This window comes from Coregonus lavaretus (genome assembly GCF_964263955.1).
Source record: "Coregonus lavaretus genome assembly, chromosome: 27".
NCBI lineage: Eukaryota > Metazoa > Chordata > Actinopteri > Salmoniformes > Salmonidae > Coregonus > Coregonus lavaretus.
In genome coordinates this window covers 43,554,018-43,572,980 of record NC_140014.1, presented here as the reverse complement: position 1 = coordinate 43,572,980, position 18,963 = coordinate 43,554,018, and the positions used below count along the sequence as shown (strand labels likewise).

At 48.5% G+C, this 18,963-nt stretch overlaps 2 protein-coding genes across 4 annotated transcripts in view; both read left to right on the top strand.

Moving 5' to 3' along the window:
- Nucleotides 1–1,417, top strand: part of numb (NUMB endocytic adaptor protein) — a 93,760-nt gene extending 92,343 nt beyond the window's left edge. For all 3 annotated transcript variants that reach the window (XM_084143617.1, XM_084143619.1, XM_084143618.1), the window contains one exon: nt 607–1,417. In XM_084143617.1, coding sequence (XP_083999743.1) covers nt 607–1,406 — 800 coding nt within the window. In that variant the 3' untranslated portion in view covers nt 1,407–1,417. The remainder of the gene's footprint in view (nt 1–606) is intronic.
- Nucleotides 1,418–10,228: 8,811 nt separating this feature from the next.
- The window catches only part of LOC311102785 (exonuclease 3'-5' domain-containing protein 2-like), a 28,051-nt gene continuing 19,316 nt past the window's right edge, over nt 10,229–18,963 (top strand). Inside the window, exons 1-5 of the mRNA XM_084144199.1 lie at nt 10,229–10,292; nt 11,084–11,771; nt 12,629–12,757; nt 14,364–14,491; nt 18,653–18,779. Coding sequence (XP_084000325.1) covers nt 11,331–11,771; nt 12,629–12,757; nt 14,364–14,491; nt 18,653–18,779 — 825 coding nt within the window. The 5' untranslated portion in view covers nt 10,229–10,292; nt 11,084–11,330. The remainder of the gene's footprint in view (nt 10,293–11,083; nt 11,772–12,628; nt 12,758–14,363; nt 14,492–18,652; nt 18,780–18,963) is intronic.

Below are 18,963 nucleotides of genomic sequence, written 5' to 3'. Positions count from 1 at the left end.
CTGGGACACCAGAACAGACAGGCTGGTTGTTCTGTTGCTATGGACTGGGACACCAGAACAGACAGGCTGGTTGTTCTGTTTCTATGGACTGGGACACCAGAACAGACAGGCTGGTTGCTCTGTTTCTATGGACTGGGACACCAGAACAGACAGGCTGGTTGCTCTGTTTCTATGGACTGGGACACCATAACAGAACAGACAGGCTGGTTGTTCTGTTTCTATGGACTGGGACACCAGAACAGAACAGACAGGCTGGTTGTTCTGTTTCTATGGACTGGGACACCAGAACAGAACAGACAAGGCTGGTTGTTCTGTTTCTATGGACTGGGACACAGGATACCAAAACGCTAACCAGCCTGGATTCCACTAAGACACCTGACGGATTCCACAGCAAGCGTTACATGGGAAGAGTGCTTAGCAAGTTAGCAACGTCATGATTGTTGTCTATCAATCAATCAAATCTATCGATAATGCTCTTTTTACATCAGCTGTTGTCACAGTGTTATTGTACAATTATTCACATTTGAGATGCTTTCAGGTACAATTCATTGATCATTAGTACCTCCCAGACTTCTATTGAACATTCTCTGGTGTTTCCTCTAACAGGAGGTGATTGGACAACAACCCCTGTGATTGTAGCTCCTCCCACCACCACGGCATCCCCGTTGCACCACTCCCACCGGCGCACGCCGTCAGAGGCTGACCGCTGGCTTGAGGAGGTCACCAAGTCTATCTGCGCTCTGCAGCCCGCGTCCACACCCCCCTTCCAACCGTTCCTCACCCCCAACCCCCCAGCCCCAGCCTTCTCCACCACCCCAACCCAGGCTTTCGCTGTCCCCTCACCCGCTGCCCAGGCGTTCTCAACCACACAACCCCCAGCCCAGCCCTTCTCTGCCCCCATGACTGTGCCATCGGTTGCCCCTGTGGCCTTCATGTCCTCCCTGCCCCCTCGCCAGCCTGCCTACCCCATGTCCAACGGGCTGCCCTATGCCCACCCAAGTGTGCCCGTGGTGGGCATAACCTCCTCTCAGATGGTAGCCAATTTGATTGGTTCAGCCCCCCAGCCCCAGCCGTACCCCGTCCCCCAGTATGATCCTGCTCAGCACACCGTGGGTATCCCTTACAAGAACCCCCACCAGCAGCCCTCTATGCCCCTCCCCGTCCCCCTCCAGCCGCCCAATGGGAGTGTAGCCTTCAACGGGGGCGGAGCCGACAGCTGGGCCCCTCCCTTCCTGCCCCCTCAGTCCGCCCCGGCCCCTCCCCTGCCCTCACAGCTCCAGCCTGCGGCCGACCCCTTCGAGGCCAAGTGGGCCGCCCTGGAGAGCCGGTCCCGTCAACGCACCACGCCGTCACCCACTAACCCCTTCTCCTCCGAGCTGCACACAACCTTTGAGATCCAGCTCTAGAGACTGGGAGGAGGAGGAGGAAGAGGAGGAGGAGGAGGAGGAAGAGGAGGAGGAGGAGGCTGTTCTGTTGATTGTGCAGGTTGGTGAGAGACAGGAGATAGGAGCAGATATAGCCTGGTCTGGCTTAGTGGAGGACCTGAGTGAGGGAGGAGGGAGGAGGGTGGCTATGGATGGGTGAAGCTGCTGGCAGCGGTGAGAGGTCATGGAGAGATGGAAGTATTGAGGTGCAGCTGCTTACCAGGCATGTCATGTGTATTGTGGGTTTAGTTGCTTTGGATGGACATGATGACCCTGTGTAGTGGTGAAGCTGCCCACCCAACATCAAACCCAGCCCCAACCCCAACCAGCCACCCAGCCCCACCCAGCCACCCAGCCCCAACCAGCCACCCAGCCCCACCCAGCCCCCCAGCCCCAACCAGCAACCCAGCCCCAACCACCCAGCCCCAACCACCCAGCCCCAACCAGCCACCCAGCCCCAACCAGCAACCCAGCCCCACCCAGTCAGCCCCAACCAGCAACCCAGCCCCACCCAGTCAGCCCCAACCAGTCACCCAGCCACCCAGCCCCAACCAGCCACCCAGCCCCACCCAGTCAGCCCCAACCAGTCACCCAGCCCCACCCAGCCCCAACCAGTCAGCCCCAACCAGTCACCCAGTCACCCAGCCCCAACCAGCCACCCAGCCCCACCCAGTCAGCCCCAACCAGTCACCCAGTCACCCAGCCCCAACCAGCCACCCAGCCCCAACCAGCCACCCAGCCCCACCCAGCCCCACCCAGTCACCCAGCCCCAACCAGTCAGCCCCAACCAGCCACCCAGTCACCCAGTCAGCCCCAACCAGCCACCCAGCCCCACCCAGTCAGCCCCACCCAGTCAGCCCCACCCAGTCAGCCCCAACCAGCCACCCAGCCCCAACCAGCCACCCAGCCCCACTCAGTCAGCCCCAACCAGCCACCCAGCCCCAACCAGCCACCCAGCCCCACTCAGTCAGCCCCACCCAGTCACCCAGCCCCACCCAGTCAGCCCCACCCAGCCAACCAGCCACCCAGCCACCCAGTCACCCAGTCACCCAGCCCCAACCAGCCACCCAGCCCCACTCAGTCAGCCCCACCCAGCCACCCGGCCACCCAGCCCCAACCAGCCACCCAGCCCCACTCAGTCAGCCCCACCCAGTCACCCAGCCCCACCCAGTCAGCCCCAACCAGTCACCCAGCCCCACCCAGTCATCCCCAACCCGGCCACCTGGCAGGCAGAAGGACTGCAGCACTGAAAGAGTACGGAGCTTCCCGACCAGAGGTTCTCATCTAAAACTTCAAAATCAGAAGTGAGAGAATGCCAAAATCTTTATTTTTATGCATTAAGGTATATTTTAAATAGCTTTGGAAATCTAACGGAAGAGTTGTAAGTAATGTTTGCCAAAAGGCACAGAGCCTAGCTAGCTACGATGAGAATGAGTGGATGTGTATACGAGAACATATATTATACATAAAATCGATATCTATTAAGAATATAACAGTATACACAGCAACACAACTCACGGCAGCAGTCTGATTTCTATGACAATGTAAAGAGAGAATGTGTTTGTTTGAAAGGCACAGCTGTTTTGCTTCTTCTTTTTAAAGAATTCTGTCTTATCGCCGTTGACTGGCTTGGATGTGCATCTCACTGTAAATAGTAAATCATCATTGCAGCAACAATCAATGTGGTGCCAGCGGGCAGCAGCGGTGGTGGTGTTAGTAAGGGCCAAGGGTGTATTCACTAGGAACCAACCGGAATGAAAAGGGGGGAGGGACATACCTGAATTGGTCCAATAGGAACTCATTTCCGATTGCAAAAGCTTTTTCCGTTTGGAGTAAACGGTTTCCGGTGCAAAACGTTTTGGTACGGTGTGGCACTAATTAATACAGCCCAGGTTGCCTCTCTGCTTTCTACATCTCTGCTCTCTCAAGTCTCCTTACTGTGATAGTACTAGTCTAGTACTCGATAGTACTCATCAGGACTCAATAGTACTCATCAGTACTTAACTACATTTGACTTCCTCTGTCTTACATATTCATTGTCATTTTATTTTTCTGGTAACGTTTGTTCTTTCTTTTGTATTTGAACACTTTGGACAGTTATCTCCTACTTTTTCTCCTTAAATTATATTTTTCAATGAAAATTATTGATTGATTTTGACAGATCTCCCATTTTATTTGCACAAGCACTGTAGCAGTTGATCATTTGGCCACAGTGATGAATGATGGTCCACAGTCCGTGGCTGTGGGTAATGTATTTGGCCACGGTGATGAATGATGGCTGTGGGTAATGTATGGATGGGTCAGTCATGGATCTAGCTATAGTAACGGATGTATGTGGCCAGGGTTGCAAAATTCCCCGGTTTTCCAGAAATCCTGGTTGGAAAACTCCTTGAAATTTTAGAGGTAATAAACAGGAAATCCAGGAATCCTCCTCCAGCCTTACCTGTGGCGGAAGGATAAGGTTTTCCTGAACTTTTTAAAATCTAACTGTGGTTCTGACAGTGAATCCAGCTGTTTGCAGTAGAAAGAGACAGAGAGAATGTTCTGGTTGCGTCCCAAATGGAAGAGTGTTCCCTAAGTACACTACTTGTGACCAGGACTCTGTGCAGGGAATAGAATGTCTAGCACTCTCATCTGCTAGACTTTTTTTTATTTTTTATCAAGCCTGTGAATATGATCTGTTATCTGATCATGTTTTTATTTTCCATTTTGTAATTATTTCATTACTTTATTTCAATTCTTTCCAGAACAATTTAAGCTAAAAAGATTGAATAAATTGATGGTGGTGGAAACAACAAGCTTCTGGCTGTATTCTTTATGTATCCATGAGGCCGTTCTTTCAAATCAAATCAAATGTTACTTGTCACATGCTTTTTTTAAACAACAGGTGTAGACTGAAAGACGATTTTTATGCTTGATCCGAAAATGTGTCCGGAGTCTCTGAATGGAGGGTGTGACGTAACTCTGGGTGCATGCAGAGGCCAAATTGAGCTCCGTACCTCATCTAGGTGCTGCACGGCCAATGCAGATGAAGGATTGACCATGTAGCGCCTTTAACAGTGAAATGTTTACTTACGGGTCCGTTTCCCTTCGCTTATTTGAGCTGTTCTTGCCATAATATGGACTTGGTCTTTTACCAAATAGGGCTATATTCTGTATACCCCCCCTCCCCCCTACCTTGTCACAACACAACTGATTGGCTCAAACGCATTAAGAAGGAAATAAATTCCACTAATTAACTTTTAACAAAGCACACCTGTTAATTGAAATGGATTCCAGATGACTACCTATCTAAAATCTAATCTAAAATACATTTTGATTTGTTTAACAATTTTTTGGTTACTACATGATTCCATATGTGTTATTTCATAGTTTTGATGTCTTCACTATTATTCTACAATGTAGAAAATAGTAAAAATAAAGAAAAACCCTGGAATGAGTAGGTGTAGATGAAAAACGCATGTCAAAAATGTTATAAATTGATTTGCATTTTAATGAGGGAAATAAGTATTTGACCCCCTCTCAATCAGAAAGATTTCTGGCTCCCAGGTGTCTTTTATACAGGTAACGAGCTGAGATTAGGAGCACACTCTTAAAGGGAGTGCTCCTAATCTCAGTTTGTTATCTGTATAAAAGACACCTGTCCACAGAAGCAATCAATCAATCAGATTCCAAACTCTCCACCATGGCCAAGACCAAAGAGCTCTCCAAGGATGTCAGGGACAAGATTGTAGACCAACACAAGGCTGGAATGGGCTACAAGACCATCGCCAAATAGCTTGGTGAAAAGGTGACAACAGCTGGTGCGATTATTCGCAAATGGAAGAAACACGAAAGAACTGTCAATCTCCCTCGGCCTGGGGCTCCATGCAAGATCTCACCTCGTGGAGTTGCAATGATCAGCCCAGAACTACACGGGAGGATCTTGTCAATGATCTCAAGGCAGCTGGGACCATAGTCACCAAGAAAACAATTGGTAACACACTACGCCGTGAAGGACTGAAATCCTGCAGCGCCCGCAAGGTCCCCCTGCACAAGAAAGCACATATACAGGGCCGTCTGAAGTTTGCCAATGAACATCTGAATGATTCAGAGGAGAACTGGGTGAAAATGTTGTGGTCAGATGAGACCAAAATCGAGCTCTTTGGCATCAACTCAACTCGCCATGTTTGGAGGAGGTAGAATGCTGCCTATGACCCCAAGAACACCATCCCCACCGTCAAACATGGAGGTGGAAACATTATGCTTTGGGGGTGTTTTTCTGCTAAGGGGACAGGACAACATCACCGCATCAAAGGGACGATGGACGGGGCCATGTACCATCAAATCTTGGGTGAGAACCTCTTTCCCTCAGCCAGGGCATTGAAAATGGGTCGTGGATGGCTATTCCAGCATGACAATGACCCAAAACACACGGCCAAGGCAACAATGGAGTGGCTCAAGAAGAAGCACATTAAGGTCTTGGAGTGGCCTAGCCAATCTCCAGACCTTAATCCCATAGAAAATCTGTGGAGGGAGCTGAAGGTTCGAGTTGCCAAACGTCAGCCTCGAAACCTTAATGACTTGGAGAAGATCTGCAAAGAGGAGTGGGACAAAATCCCTCCTGAGATGTGTGCAAACCTGGTGGCCAACTACAAGAAGCGTCTGACCTCTGTGATTGCCAACAAAGGTTTTGCCACCAAGTACTAAGTCATGTTTTGCAGAGGGGTCAAATACTTATTTCCCTCATTAAAATGCAAATCAATTTATAACGTTTTTGATTTTCTGGAAAGAACTGACGTCTGTAGCCATGAAGTGCTTTGAAAGGCTGGTCATGGCTCACATCAACAGCATTATCCCAGAAACCCTACACCCACTCCAATTTGCATACCGCCCCAACAGATCCACAGATGATGCAATCTCTATTGCACTCCACACTGCCCTTTCCCACCTGGACAAGAGGAACACCTACGTGAGAATGCTATTCATTGACTACAGCTCAGCATTCAACACCATAGTGCCCTCTAAGCTCATCACTAAGCTAAGGATCCTGGGACTAAACACCTCCCTCTGCAACTGGATCCTGGACTTCCTGACGGGCCGCCCCCAGGTGGTAAGGGTAGGTAACAACACATCTGTCACACTGATCCTCAACACGGGGGCCCCTCAGGGGTGCGTGCTCAGTCCCCTCCTGTACTCTCTGTTCACCCATGACTGCATGGCCAGGCACGACTCCAACACCATCATTAAGTTTGCCGACGACACAACAGTGGTAGGCCTGATCACCGACAACGATGAGACAGCCTATAGGGAGGAGGTCAGAGATCTGGCCGTGTGGTGCCAGGACAACAACCTCTCCCTCAACGTGACCAAGACAAAGGAGATGATTGTGGACTACAGGAACAAAAAGAGGACTGAGCACGCCCCCATTCTCATCGACGGGGCTGTAGTGGAACAGGTTGAGAGCTTCAAGTTCGTTGGTGTCCACATCACCAACGAACTATCATGGTCCAAACACACCAAGACAGTCGTGAAGAGGGCACGACAAAGCCTATTCCCCCTCAGGAGACTAAAAAGATTTGGCATGGGTCCTCAGATCCTCAAAAAATTATACAGCTGCACCATCGAGAGCATCCTGACTGGTTGCATCACCGCCTGGTATGGCAACTGCTTGGCCTCCGACCGCAAGGCACTACAGAGGGTAGTGCGTACGGCCCAGTACATCACTGGGGCAAAGCTTCCTGCCATCCAGGACCTCTATACCAGGCGGTGTCAGAGGAAGGCCCTCAAAATTGTCAAAGACTCCAGCCACCCTAGTCATAGACTGTTCTCTCTGCTACCGCACGGCAAGCGGTACCGGAGTGCCAAGTCTAGGTCTAAAAGACTTCTCAACAGCTTCTACCCCCAAGCCATAAGACTCCTGAACAGCTAATCATGGCTACCCGGACTATTTGCACTGCCCCCCCACCCCATCCTTTTTACGCTGCTGCTACTCTGTTAAGTATTTATGCATAGTCACTTTAACTCTACCCACATGTACATATTACCTCAACAACCTCAGCTAGCCGGTGCCCCCGCACATTGACTCTGCAACGGTACCCCCCTGTATATATAGCCTCCCTACTGTCACTTTATTTTATTTCTGCTCTTTTTTTTCTCAACACTTTTTTTGTTGTTTTATTTTTACTTTTTTTGTTCAAAATAAATGCACTGTTGGTTAAGGGCTGTAAGTAAGCATTTCACTGTAATGTCTGCAGCTGTTGTATTCGGCGCATGTGACCAATACAATTTGATTTGATTTGATTCAAATAAATCTACCGTTCAAATTATAGACTGATAATTTCTTTGTCAGTGGGCAAACGTACAAAATCAGCAGGGGATCAAATACTTTTTTCCCTCACTTTATATATACATATATATATTTTAAAAAACATGGGGGATTGGAAGTGATGCAGACAATTACATTGATGGAAGTTAGAATCTATCTGCAATATTAAAGCTGATCTACCCCTTAAAAAAAAAAAAACAGGGAGAACACTTCTCATCAGAGAAGATGACCTTACTCCAGTCCTCTATGGTCCAATCCTTATATTATGGTCTTTTGCAAACCTCAGCCTGCTCTTCTTTGCTTCTCATTGATAAAGGGCTTTTTTCTAGCTTTGCACAACTTCAGCCCTGCCCCTAGGAGCCTGATTCGAACCGTCCTCGCCGTGCACTTCACCCCAGCTTCACCTGGAATGCTTTTCCAACAGTCTTGAAGGAGTTCCCACATATGCTGAGCGCTTGTTGGCTGCTTTTCCTTCACTCTGCTGTCCGACTTATCCTAAACCATCTCAATTGGGTTGAGGTCGGGGGATTGTGGAGGCCAGGTAATCTGATGCAGCACTCCATCACTCTCCTTCTAATGAACTTATCCTCTGCATCAGAGGTAACTGGATGGCAGGAAGCTTGGTCCCAGTGATGTACTGGGCCGTACGCACTACCCTCTGTAGCGCCTTACGGTCGGATGCCAAGCAGTTGCCATACCAGGCGGTGATGCAACCGGTCAGGATGCTCTCGATGATGCAGCTTGTTAAGAGAATTTCTATCTCTAATTCAACCTAAGCTTGAATCATTACCAGAGGTTGTAAGGCTCTGGTTTTAATCATAAATGATTCAAGGTCCACAACCCACAAGGATTATCTGTATCTTTATTCATGGAGAGCTCTGCCGCCCAAAACACATACATACTGTTTTATACTCCTTCCACACCAAGGCACCCTGCTCCGCCCACCTCTAGGAGGCCCCCTGTAACCCATTTTCTCAGTCCCCTTCACCCTGGAATGTTTAGTCCCGCCCCCCTCTGTTAGTAGGTTGACAATACATTATAATTCTAACACAGTTCACACATTTATACTGTATTTGGGGTGAAATCCTTTAGTCATTATTCTTAAAATACAAATTAATCTAACACAGCTGTATAACTTTTTGAGGATCTGGGGACATGGTTATATACAGGGAGTAGAAAATAACATGGCTATATACAGGGAGTAGAAAATAACATGGCTATATACAGGAAGTAGAAAATAACATGGACATATAAACAGGGAGTACCAGTACTGAATCGTTGTGCAGGGGTACGTGGTAATTGAGGGAGGTATGTACATATACAGTGCATTCGGAAAGTATTCAGACCCTTTACTCATTATTTGTTGAAGCACCTTTGGCAGCGATTACAGCCTTGAGTCTTCTTAGGTATGACGCTACAAGCTTGGCACACCTGTATTTGGGGAGTTTCTTCCATTCTTCTCTGCAGATCCTCTCAAGCTCTGTCAGGTTGGATGGGGATCCTGCACAGCTACGAAAAATATAGATGAAAACTTGGTAGATAGTATCGTCTGCAGCTCATCATGAGGTACTCTAACTCAGGTGAGCAAAAACTTGAGTCTTCCATAACATTAGAGATCGCTCACCAGCTGTTGTTTACACCCTTCCTCCCTTCGTCTTACCTGAGACTGCATTCCGGTCTTGACAATGAGAAAAACCAGTGAAATGTTTACTATCCATGTCCTCGTTCAGCCATAACTCTGAGATACATCGAATATTACAGTTTTTCAGGTCCTGTTGATGGGATAGTCTCGAACGAAGCTCATCCAGTTTGTTCTCCAGTGACTGCACGTTCGCCAATAGAACAGAGGGCATTGGCTGTCTATTTGCTCACCGACGGAGTCTCGTCAGGATACCACCGCTTCCCATTTGAGGCCCGGGGATTAGGGCCTGGTCCAGAGTAAGCAGAACTTCCAGAACTGTAGAAATGTTCATCCAAATCAGGGTTAGTGGTCATTGTTCTGATGTCCAGAAGCTGTTTTCAGTCATAGGAAATGATGGCGGAGACATTACGTACACAAGAAGATTGGAGTAACAAACCACTGCAACACCATCTTATATCTGACTCCGCTAGTGATTTCCATATATTGAGACAGAAACTTTACCAGGTAAAACTTCAACATCTACACTGCAACATTGGAATAAAGAGGCCATGAGATTGAACATATATTCTTATCAGAAGGAGCTTTTTTCCCAGAAGACAGAATTATTAATTAAATATGTGCATGCAACACATCACAAATACTGTAACTAAATCAATCGGAAATTGCAGGGCAGTCATATTTTTTTTTGACCCAACGTAAGTAATTGTGTTTGATTGGATAATAAATCATAATTAATTGGTTAATTAATTGACGTATTAATTCTCACCTCCCCTGACACTGCGTGGGGGCGCTATTATGACAACGTCCCCTGTGCGTCGTAATAAATAGAGCCGGAAGCAGAACGTCAACACCTAGAAACCAACTAGTGGACATGTGTATGCTACCAGACAGCGTAATGGTGTGGACGTGAAGAGCCAAGGTAGGTAAAGGCTTGAAATAAGCGTAGCACGCAGAAAGTGGTGGGGAACAAATTACAAATGTCACTCCAAAGGACACTCAAGTTGATTGTTACTGACGTAGGCAGCTAGCTGGCTAGACAAGCGAACGTTGGCTACCAAGTTAGGCTAAACTTAACTGAGGAATGGTCACGCTATGATAACAAGCTCATGCTAGCTAGTGACAACCCCCGCAACATCAACAACAAACTAATTGCTATTTACATTTAGATTGTGCGCATTACTTTCGGTCTCGCTTACGCGTTCAATGAAGTACCTAGTAGGTTAGCTAAGTGGCTAGGCTGGTTCTTGCTAGTTAGCTCCTCGGCCTCGACGTGTATCTGCATCAGCTGTTGGCTCGCTAGCCCGGTGTTTGTTTGCTAACAACCTAGTTAGCTATATTGACTGACCCTCATCTCATTGTCAGCACACTGACCATCTTTCTAGCGGAAACATCCTGATATCTATTAGTAATGCTTATCAGTAGCTGCTAAGCAGACACGTCAAACAACCTCGTTAGCAACGGGTAGTTAACTGCACTTGTAAACAATGGCAGTGAATTGCGCAATGCTGTCTTAGTTGTCACAGCAGAGCATGTGATACTCAAACGTGCAGCGAACATATATTATAACATGTGGTATTGTTTGACAAGACAAGTGAAGATATGAGTCTACTGCTTTGCCATAATTAATGCATCCTATGGACAATGTATTGTAGACAGTTTGTGTAGGTTCAGATTGACATGTAATGTAACTTATTGCTGATTATCTCATAGGGGATAAGGTGTCTGCCCTAAGCCCAGGAGCAGAGCCTACTAGCCAATAGCCTCTTCTCTTCACACGGATAAAGGCATCAACAAACGAAGGATGTGCCCCAACGCTGACACTATATCCCCAAAGTCTCTATGATCGATCTTCAAATCGGTGTGCAACTTGGTTATAGGTCTACCTACCTGCGCTCATTTACACACTTCTCAACCAAACAGCCCTAACCAAGTCAGCTCTGCACCTCTGAACCCCAAGATGGCTACTAGACAAAGTGCCCTAACTGCTGCCGTGGTTACCCTGTTGGGGGCCACCTTGGGTGGCCTGTTGCTATGGCGACTGAGAGTCCCAAGGACAAAGAAGCAACAGCTTCCTGCTCAGGGTCAGGTAGGGGTCAGCTCTTGTCCCTTACCTGTGGAACCAGAGCCTGTGGTTCTGGAGTGTAAGAAGCCAGTGGAGTCCCAGACCCAGTCTAAGCCCAAGCCCACCCAGACCCAGCTACCCCCGGGTCAGAGTCTGGTCCTCCCCGCGCCTGCTCTGCTACCCCCTGTTGACCAGGTCCTGGCGGTGCAACCGGTGATGGTAAGCTCTGAGAACGAGTGGGAACAGCTGTGGCCCATGCTGCAGAAGGATCTGTCAGTCTACCCCGTCCTCGGGCTGGACTGCGAATGGGTGAAGAGTCAAACCAAGGGCCTGGGTGTAAGTTTGTTTTGCATGTTTTTAAACATATCATACCATTGGTACTCTATTTTATCTGATCTCTGACGTCGTCTCACTCTCCCTCCCCCTTCTTTCCATCCCTCCTCTCCTCTTCCCTCCTCTTCCCTCCTCTCCTCTTCCCTCCTCTCCTCTCCCCTTCCCTCCTCTCCCCTTCCCTCCTCTCCTCTTCCCTCCTCTCCTCTCCCCTTCCCTCCTCTCCCCTTCCCTCCTCTCCCCTTCCCTCCTCTCCTCTTCCCTCCTCTCCTCTTCCCTCCTCTCCTCTTCCCTCCTCTCCTCTTCCCTCCTCTCCTCTTCCCTCCTCTCCTCTTCCCTTCCCTCCTCTCCCCTTCCCTTCCCTCCTCTCCCCTTCCTCCTCTCCCCTTCCCTCCTCTCCCCTTCCCTCCTCTCCCCTTCCCTCCTCTCCCCTTCCCTCCTCTCCCCTTCCCTCCTCTCCCCTTCCCTCCTCTCCTCTTTCCTCCTCTCCCCTTCTCTCCCCTCCTCTCCCCTTCCCTCCTCTCCCCTTCCCTTCCCTCCTCTCCCCTTCCCTCCTCTCCTCTTCCCTCCTCTCCCCTTCTCTCCCCTCCTCTCCCCTTCCCTCCTCTCCCCTTCCCTCCTCTCCCCTTCCCTCCTCTCCCCTTCCCTCCTCTCCCCTTCCCTCCTCTCCCCTTCTCTCCCCTCCTCTCCCCTTCCATCTCCCCTTCCCTCCCCTTCCCTCCTCTCCCCTTCCCTCCTCTCCCCTTCCCTCCTCTCCTCTTCCCTCCTCTCCCCTTCTCTCCCCTCCTCTTCCCTTCCCTCCTCTCCCCTTCCCTCCTCTCCCCTTCCCTCCTCTCCCCTTCCCTCTCTCCCTCCGTCCCCAGGTGTCAGTGAAGGGTCAGACTTCAGCCATCTCTTTGCTCCAGATGGCATCCTACTCTGGCCTGTGTGTGTTGGTGAGACTGCAGCCGTTCCGTGGTGGCCAGCAGGACCTGCCACTCAGCCTGAAAGAGGTAGGCTGTATGTGATCCTCTGTGGCTCAGCGTGGTGTTTTAAACGCCAGTGTAGTGGGTTCGGTTCCCGCCTGGGCCACCAATATGAAAATGAATGCACTCACTATTAGGGCTGGGAATTGCCAGGGACCTCACCATACGATATTATCACCATACTGAGGGACCTCACCATATGATAATATCACCGTACTTAGGTGCCGAACACGATGTTGCGATTCTCGCGATTTTAGATGTATTGTGATTCAATAGTGTGATTTTTATTGTGGTTCCACGGTCCAAACATATTGCTCACCATACGTCTGCTGCAGAGGGACGAGGGAGTCATGAGAACGCAGGTTTTGATCAGTCATGGAAATAAAAGTGCCTTTAAACAAATTGGCTCCCTGTTTTTTAAAAGGATGGAGAACAAGTCTATGAAGGAAAAACACTGACGTTTTGGTGCAGCTACAGCCAACTAGCGCAAAAATTATATAGCGATATTATAAAAACGCTATGTCATATTATAATAGCCCGATATACACATGGCCTAAAGTATGTGGACACCCCTTCAAATGAGTGGATTCGGCTATTTCAGCCACACCCGTTGCTGACAGGTGCATAGAATCGAGCACACAGCCATGCAATCTCCATAGACCACCGTTTTGCAGTAGAATGGCTCGTACTGAAGAGCTCAGTGACATTCAACGTGGTGCCGTCATAGGATGTCACCTTTCCAACAAGTCAGTTCGTCAAATTTCTGCCCTGCTAGAGCTGCCCCGGTCAACTGTAAGTGCTGTTATTGTGAAGTGGAAACGTCTAGGAGCAACAATGGCTCAGCCGCGAAGTGGTCGGCCAGACAAGCTCACAGAACGGGAACGGCGAATGCTGTAGCGCTTAAAAATCGTCTGTCCTCGGTTACAACACTCACTACCGAGTTCCAAACTTCCTCTGGAAGCAACATCCGCACAAGAACTGTTCGTCAGGAGCTTCATGAAATGGGTTACAAGCAGAAGATCACCCTGCGCAATGCCAAGCGTCGGCTGGAGTGGTGTAAAGCTCACCGCCATTGGACTCTGGAGCAGTCGAAACGCATTCTCTGGAGTGATGAATCTGGGTTTGGCGGATGCCAGGAGAACGCTACCTTCCCGACTGCGTAGTGCCAACTATAAAGTTTGGTGGAGGAGGAATGGTTTCGGGCTGTTTTTCATGATTCGGGCTAGGCCCCTTAGTTCCAGTGAAGGTAAATCTTAACGCTACAGCATACAATGACATTCTAGACGATTCTGTGCTTCCAACTTTGTGGCAACTGTTTGGGGAAGGCCCTTTCCTGTTTCAGCATGACAATGCCCCCGTGGGCAAAGCGAGGTCCATACAGAAACGGTTTGTCGAGATCAGTTTGGAAGAACTTGACTGGCCTGCGCAGAGCCTTGACCTCAACCCCATCGAACACCTTTGGGATGAATTGGAACCCCGACTGCGAGCCAGGCCTAATCGCCCAACATCGGTGCCCGACCTCACTAATGTTCTTGTGCCCCCCCCCCCCCATCACTACTCACTATTGTAAGTGGCTTTTGATGGTATATTGTGTGTTTTTGTGTTATTAATTATGTATTTAAAAAATCTATAGGTCCTCAGCGACCCTCACATTCTGAAGGTGGGTGTGGGCTGCTACGAGGACGGGAAGCGTCTGACCCGAGACTATGGCCTGGCGCTGGGGTGTACCGTGGACCTGAGACACCTCGCACTACGACAAAGGTACCACACTAGTTGTTTTTTGTCTGTTTTTAATAATTTCCTCTCAGAATTTTACTGGCACATACAGTACGTAATGCTCAGCCTTATAGTTTTTCAATTTCCTCTCGCGTAAAACTGTCAGACTCTTTTGTCAGTGGCTTCTTCACTTTTCTCTGAGAGAAGTGTCTTCAAGTTTTAATGTCACGTGCACAAGTACAGTGAAATGCCTTTCTTGCAAGCTCTAAACCCAACAATGCAGTAATCCATATCCATGTAATACTAAAAGTAATGGGTCAGTTCCAGGGTCGGTTCAATACCGTACTGTGTTCCAGGGTCGGTTCAATACCGTACTGTGTTCCAGGGTCGGTTCAATACCATACTGTGTTCCAGGGTCGGTTCAATACCGTACTGTGTTCCAGGGTCGGTTCAATACCATACTGTGTTCCAGGGTCGGTTCAATACCGTACTGTGTTCCAGGGTCGGTTCAATACCGTACTGTGTTCCAGGGTCGGTTCAATACCGTACTGTGTTCCAGGGTCGGTTCAATACCGTACTGTGTTCCAGGGTCGGTTCAATACCGTACTGTGTTCCAGGGTCGGTTCAATACCGTACTGTGTTCCAGGGTCGGTTCAATACCGTACTGTGTTCCAGGGTCGGTTCAATACCGTACTGTGTTCCAGGGTCGGTTCAATACCGTACTGTGTTCCAGGGTCGGTTCAATACCATATTTACAATGTGCAGGGATACTGGAGTGATGGAGGTAGATATGTATAGGGGTAAGGTGACTATATACAGGGTCAGTTCCAGTACCATATTAACAATGTGCAGGGATACTGGAGTGATGGAGGTAGATATGTATAGGGGTAAGGGGACTATATACAGGGTCAGTTCCAGTACCATATTAACAATGTGCAGGGATACTGGAGTGATGGAGGTAGATATGTATAGGGGTAAGGGGACTATATACAGGGTCAGTTCCAGTACCATATTAACAATGTGCAGGGATACTGGAGTGATGGAGGTAGATATGTATAGGGGTAAGGGGACTAGGCATCAGGATATATGATAAACAGAGTAGCAGCAGCATACAGTGCATTCAGAAAGTATTCAGACCCCTTGACTTTTCCCACATTTTGTTACGTTACAGCCTTATTCTAAAATTGATTAATAGATTTTTTTCCCTCAATCTACACACAGTACCCCATAATGACAAAGCAAAAACAGGTTTTTAGACATTTTTTGCAAACTGAAATAATACATTTACATAAGTATTCAGACCCTTTACTCAGTACTTTGTTGAAGCACCTTGGCAGCGATTACAGCCTCGAGTTTTCTTGGGTATGTTTTTCCCATTCCTCTCTGCAGATCCTCTCAAGCTCTGTCAGGTTGGATGGGGAGCGTTGCTGCACAGCTATTTTCAGGTCTCTAGAGATGTTCGATTGGGGTTCAAGTCCGGGCTCTGGCTGGGCCACTCAAGGACATTCAGAGACTTGTCCCGAAGCCACTCCTGCGTTGTCTTGGCTGTGTGCTTAGGGTCGTTGTCCTGTTGGAAGGTGAACCTTCGCCCCAGTCTGAGGTCCTGAGTGCTCTGGAGCAGGTTTTCATCAAGGATCTCTCTGTACTTTGCTCCGTTCATCTTTGCCTCGATCCTGACTAGTCTCCCAGTCCCTGCCACTGAAAAACATCCCCACAGCATGATGCTTCCACCACCATGCTTCACCGTAGGGATGGTGCCAGGTTTCCTCCAGATGTGACGCTTGGCATTCAGGCCAAAGAGTTCAATCTTGGTTTCATCAGACCAGAGAATCTTGTTTCTCATGGTCAGAGAGTCTTTAGGTGCGCGGGCCTTCATGTGCCTTTTACTGAGGAGTGGCTTCCGTCTGGCCACTCTACCATAAAGGCCTGATTGGTGGAGTGCTGCAGAGATGGTTGTCCTTCTGGAATGTTCTCCCATCTCCACAGAGGAACTCTGGAGCTCTGTCAGAGTGACCATCAGGTTCTTGGTCACCTCCCTGACCAAGGCCCTTCTCCCCTGATTGCTCAGTTTGGCCGGGCAGCCAGCTCTAGGAAGAGTCTTGGTGGTTCCAAACTTCTTCCATTTAAGAATGATGGAGGCCACTGTGCTCTTGGACCTTCAATGCTGCAGAAATGTTTTGGTACCCTTCCCCATATCCTGTGTCTCGACACGATCCTGTCTCGGTGCTCTACGGACAATTCCTTCGACCTCATGGCTTGGTTTTTGCTCTGACATGCACTGTCAACTGTGGGACCTTAAATAGAAAGGTGTATGCCTTTCCAAATCATGTCCAATCAATTGAATTTACCACAGGTGGACTCCAAGTTGTAGAAACATCTCAAGGGTGATCAATGGAAACAGGAGGCACCTGAGCTCAATTTCAAGTCTCATAGGAAAGGATCTGAATACTTACACTACCAGTCAAATTTGGACACACCTACTCATTCAAGGGTTTTTCTTTTTTTACTTTTTTCTACATTGTAGAATAATAGTGAAGACATCAAAACTATGAAATAACACATATGGAATCATGTAGTAACCCAAAAAAGTGTTAAACAAATCAAAATGTATTTTAGATTCTTCAAAGTAGCCACCCTTTGCCTTGATGACAGCTTTGCACGCTCTTGGCATTCCCTCAACCAGCTTCATGAGGTAGTCACCTGGAATGCATTTCAATTAACAGGTGTGCCTTAAGTTAATTTTTTGGAATTTATTTCCTTAATGTGTTTGAGCCAATCAGTTGTGTTGTGACAAGGTAGGGGGGATATACAGAAGATATTCCTATTTGGTAAAAGACCAAGTCCATATTATGGCAAGAACAGATCAAATAAGCAAAGAGAAACGACAGTCCATCATTGACTGTCTTAAAGTAATCTGGAAAATTTCATGAACTTTGAAACTTCAGGTGCAGTCGCAAAAACCATCAAGCGCCATGATGAAACTGGCTCTCATGAGGACCGCCACAGGAATGGAAGACCCAGAGTTACCTCTGCTGCAGAGGATGTTCATTAGTTACCAGCCTCAGAAATTGCAGCCCAAATAAATGCTTCACAGAGTTCAAGGAACAGACACATCTCAACACCAACAGTTCTGAGGAGACTGTGTGAAGGTCGAGAGCCATGCGTCCTCTGAAACTCTACCCTGCCGAGCTGCACTGCTTCTTGCATGCTTAACCCGGAAGCCAGCCAAACCTGTGTCGGAGGAAACGCCGTACAACTGGCGACCGAAGTCGGCGTGCACTGCTCCCGGCCCGCCACAAGTCGCTAGAGCACGATGGGACAAGGACATCCCGGCCGGCCAAACCCTCCCCTAACCCGGACGACGCTGGGCCAAACCCTCCCCTAACCCGGACGACGCTGGGCCAAACCCTCCCCTAACCCGGACGACGCTGGGCCAATTGTGCGCCGCCTCATGGATCTCCCGGTCGCGGTCGGCTTCGACACAGCCCGGGAACGAACCCGGGTCTGTAGTGACGCCTCAAGCACTACAATGCAGTGCCTTAGACTGCTGCGCCACTCGGGAGGCAAAATTTTTGCAAATGTATTAAATGAAATACAGAAATCTCATTTACGTAAGTATTCACACCCCTGAGTCAATACATGTTAGTCACCTTTGGCAGCGATTACAGCTGTGAGTCTTTCTGGGTAACTAAGTCTCTAAGAGCTTTACACACCTGGACTGTAAAATATTTGCCCGTTATTGTTTTCAAATTTCTTCAAGCTCAATCAAGTTGGTTGTTGATCAATGCTAGACAACCATTTTCAAGTTTTGCCATAGATTCTCAAGCAGATTTAAGTCAAAACTAACTTGGCCACTCCGGTACATTCACTGTCTTCTTGGTAAGCAACTCCAGTGTAGATTTGGCCTTGAGTTTTGGGTTATTGTCCTGCTGAAAGGTGAATTCATCTCCCAGTGTCTGGTGGAAAGTAGACTGAACTCCGAGACGTACTGGGCTGTCCGCACCGTCCTCTGTAGTGCCATGCGATCGAGGACGGACGGCGCTATTGCCGTACCAAGCAGTGACGCAGCCATTCAAGATGCTCTCAATGGTACAGCTGTCAAACTTTTTGAGTTACCCTCCGTGTCGTCAGCAAACTTGATGGTGTTTGTAGTCGTGCTTGGCGCTGTCTGTGTGTTTTTACCAGTCTGTATGTGTTTCCGTGCAGGAAGGTAGTGTTGAATAACGGTCTGAGTCTGAAGTCTCTGGCGGACGACTTGCTCAACGTCTCGCTGGAGAAATCCTCGGAGCTGCGCTGTAGTGACTGGGAGGCTGACCAGCTGACCATAGAACAGGTACACCACTTTACCTGCTGGTGTTCGTTTAGTACAGGATGGGATATGCTGTGTTACAGACACGTTGTTACTCTGCATGTTGAACATCACCTTTTGCAGTTGGACTGTACAGATTAACTGATCTACAAATCACCTTACATCCCAAATAACTCCTCATTATGTGATCAATATTAGCGATTCTGTG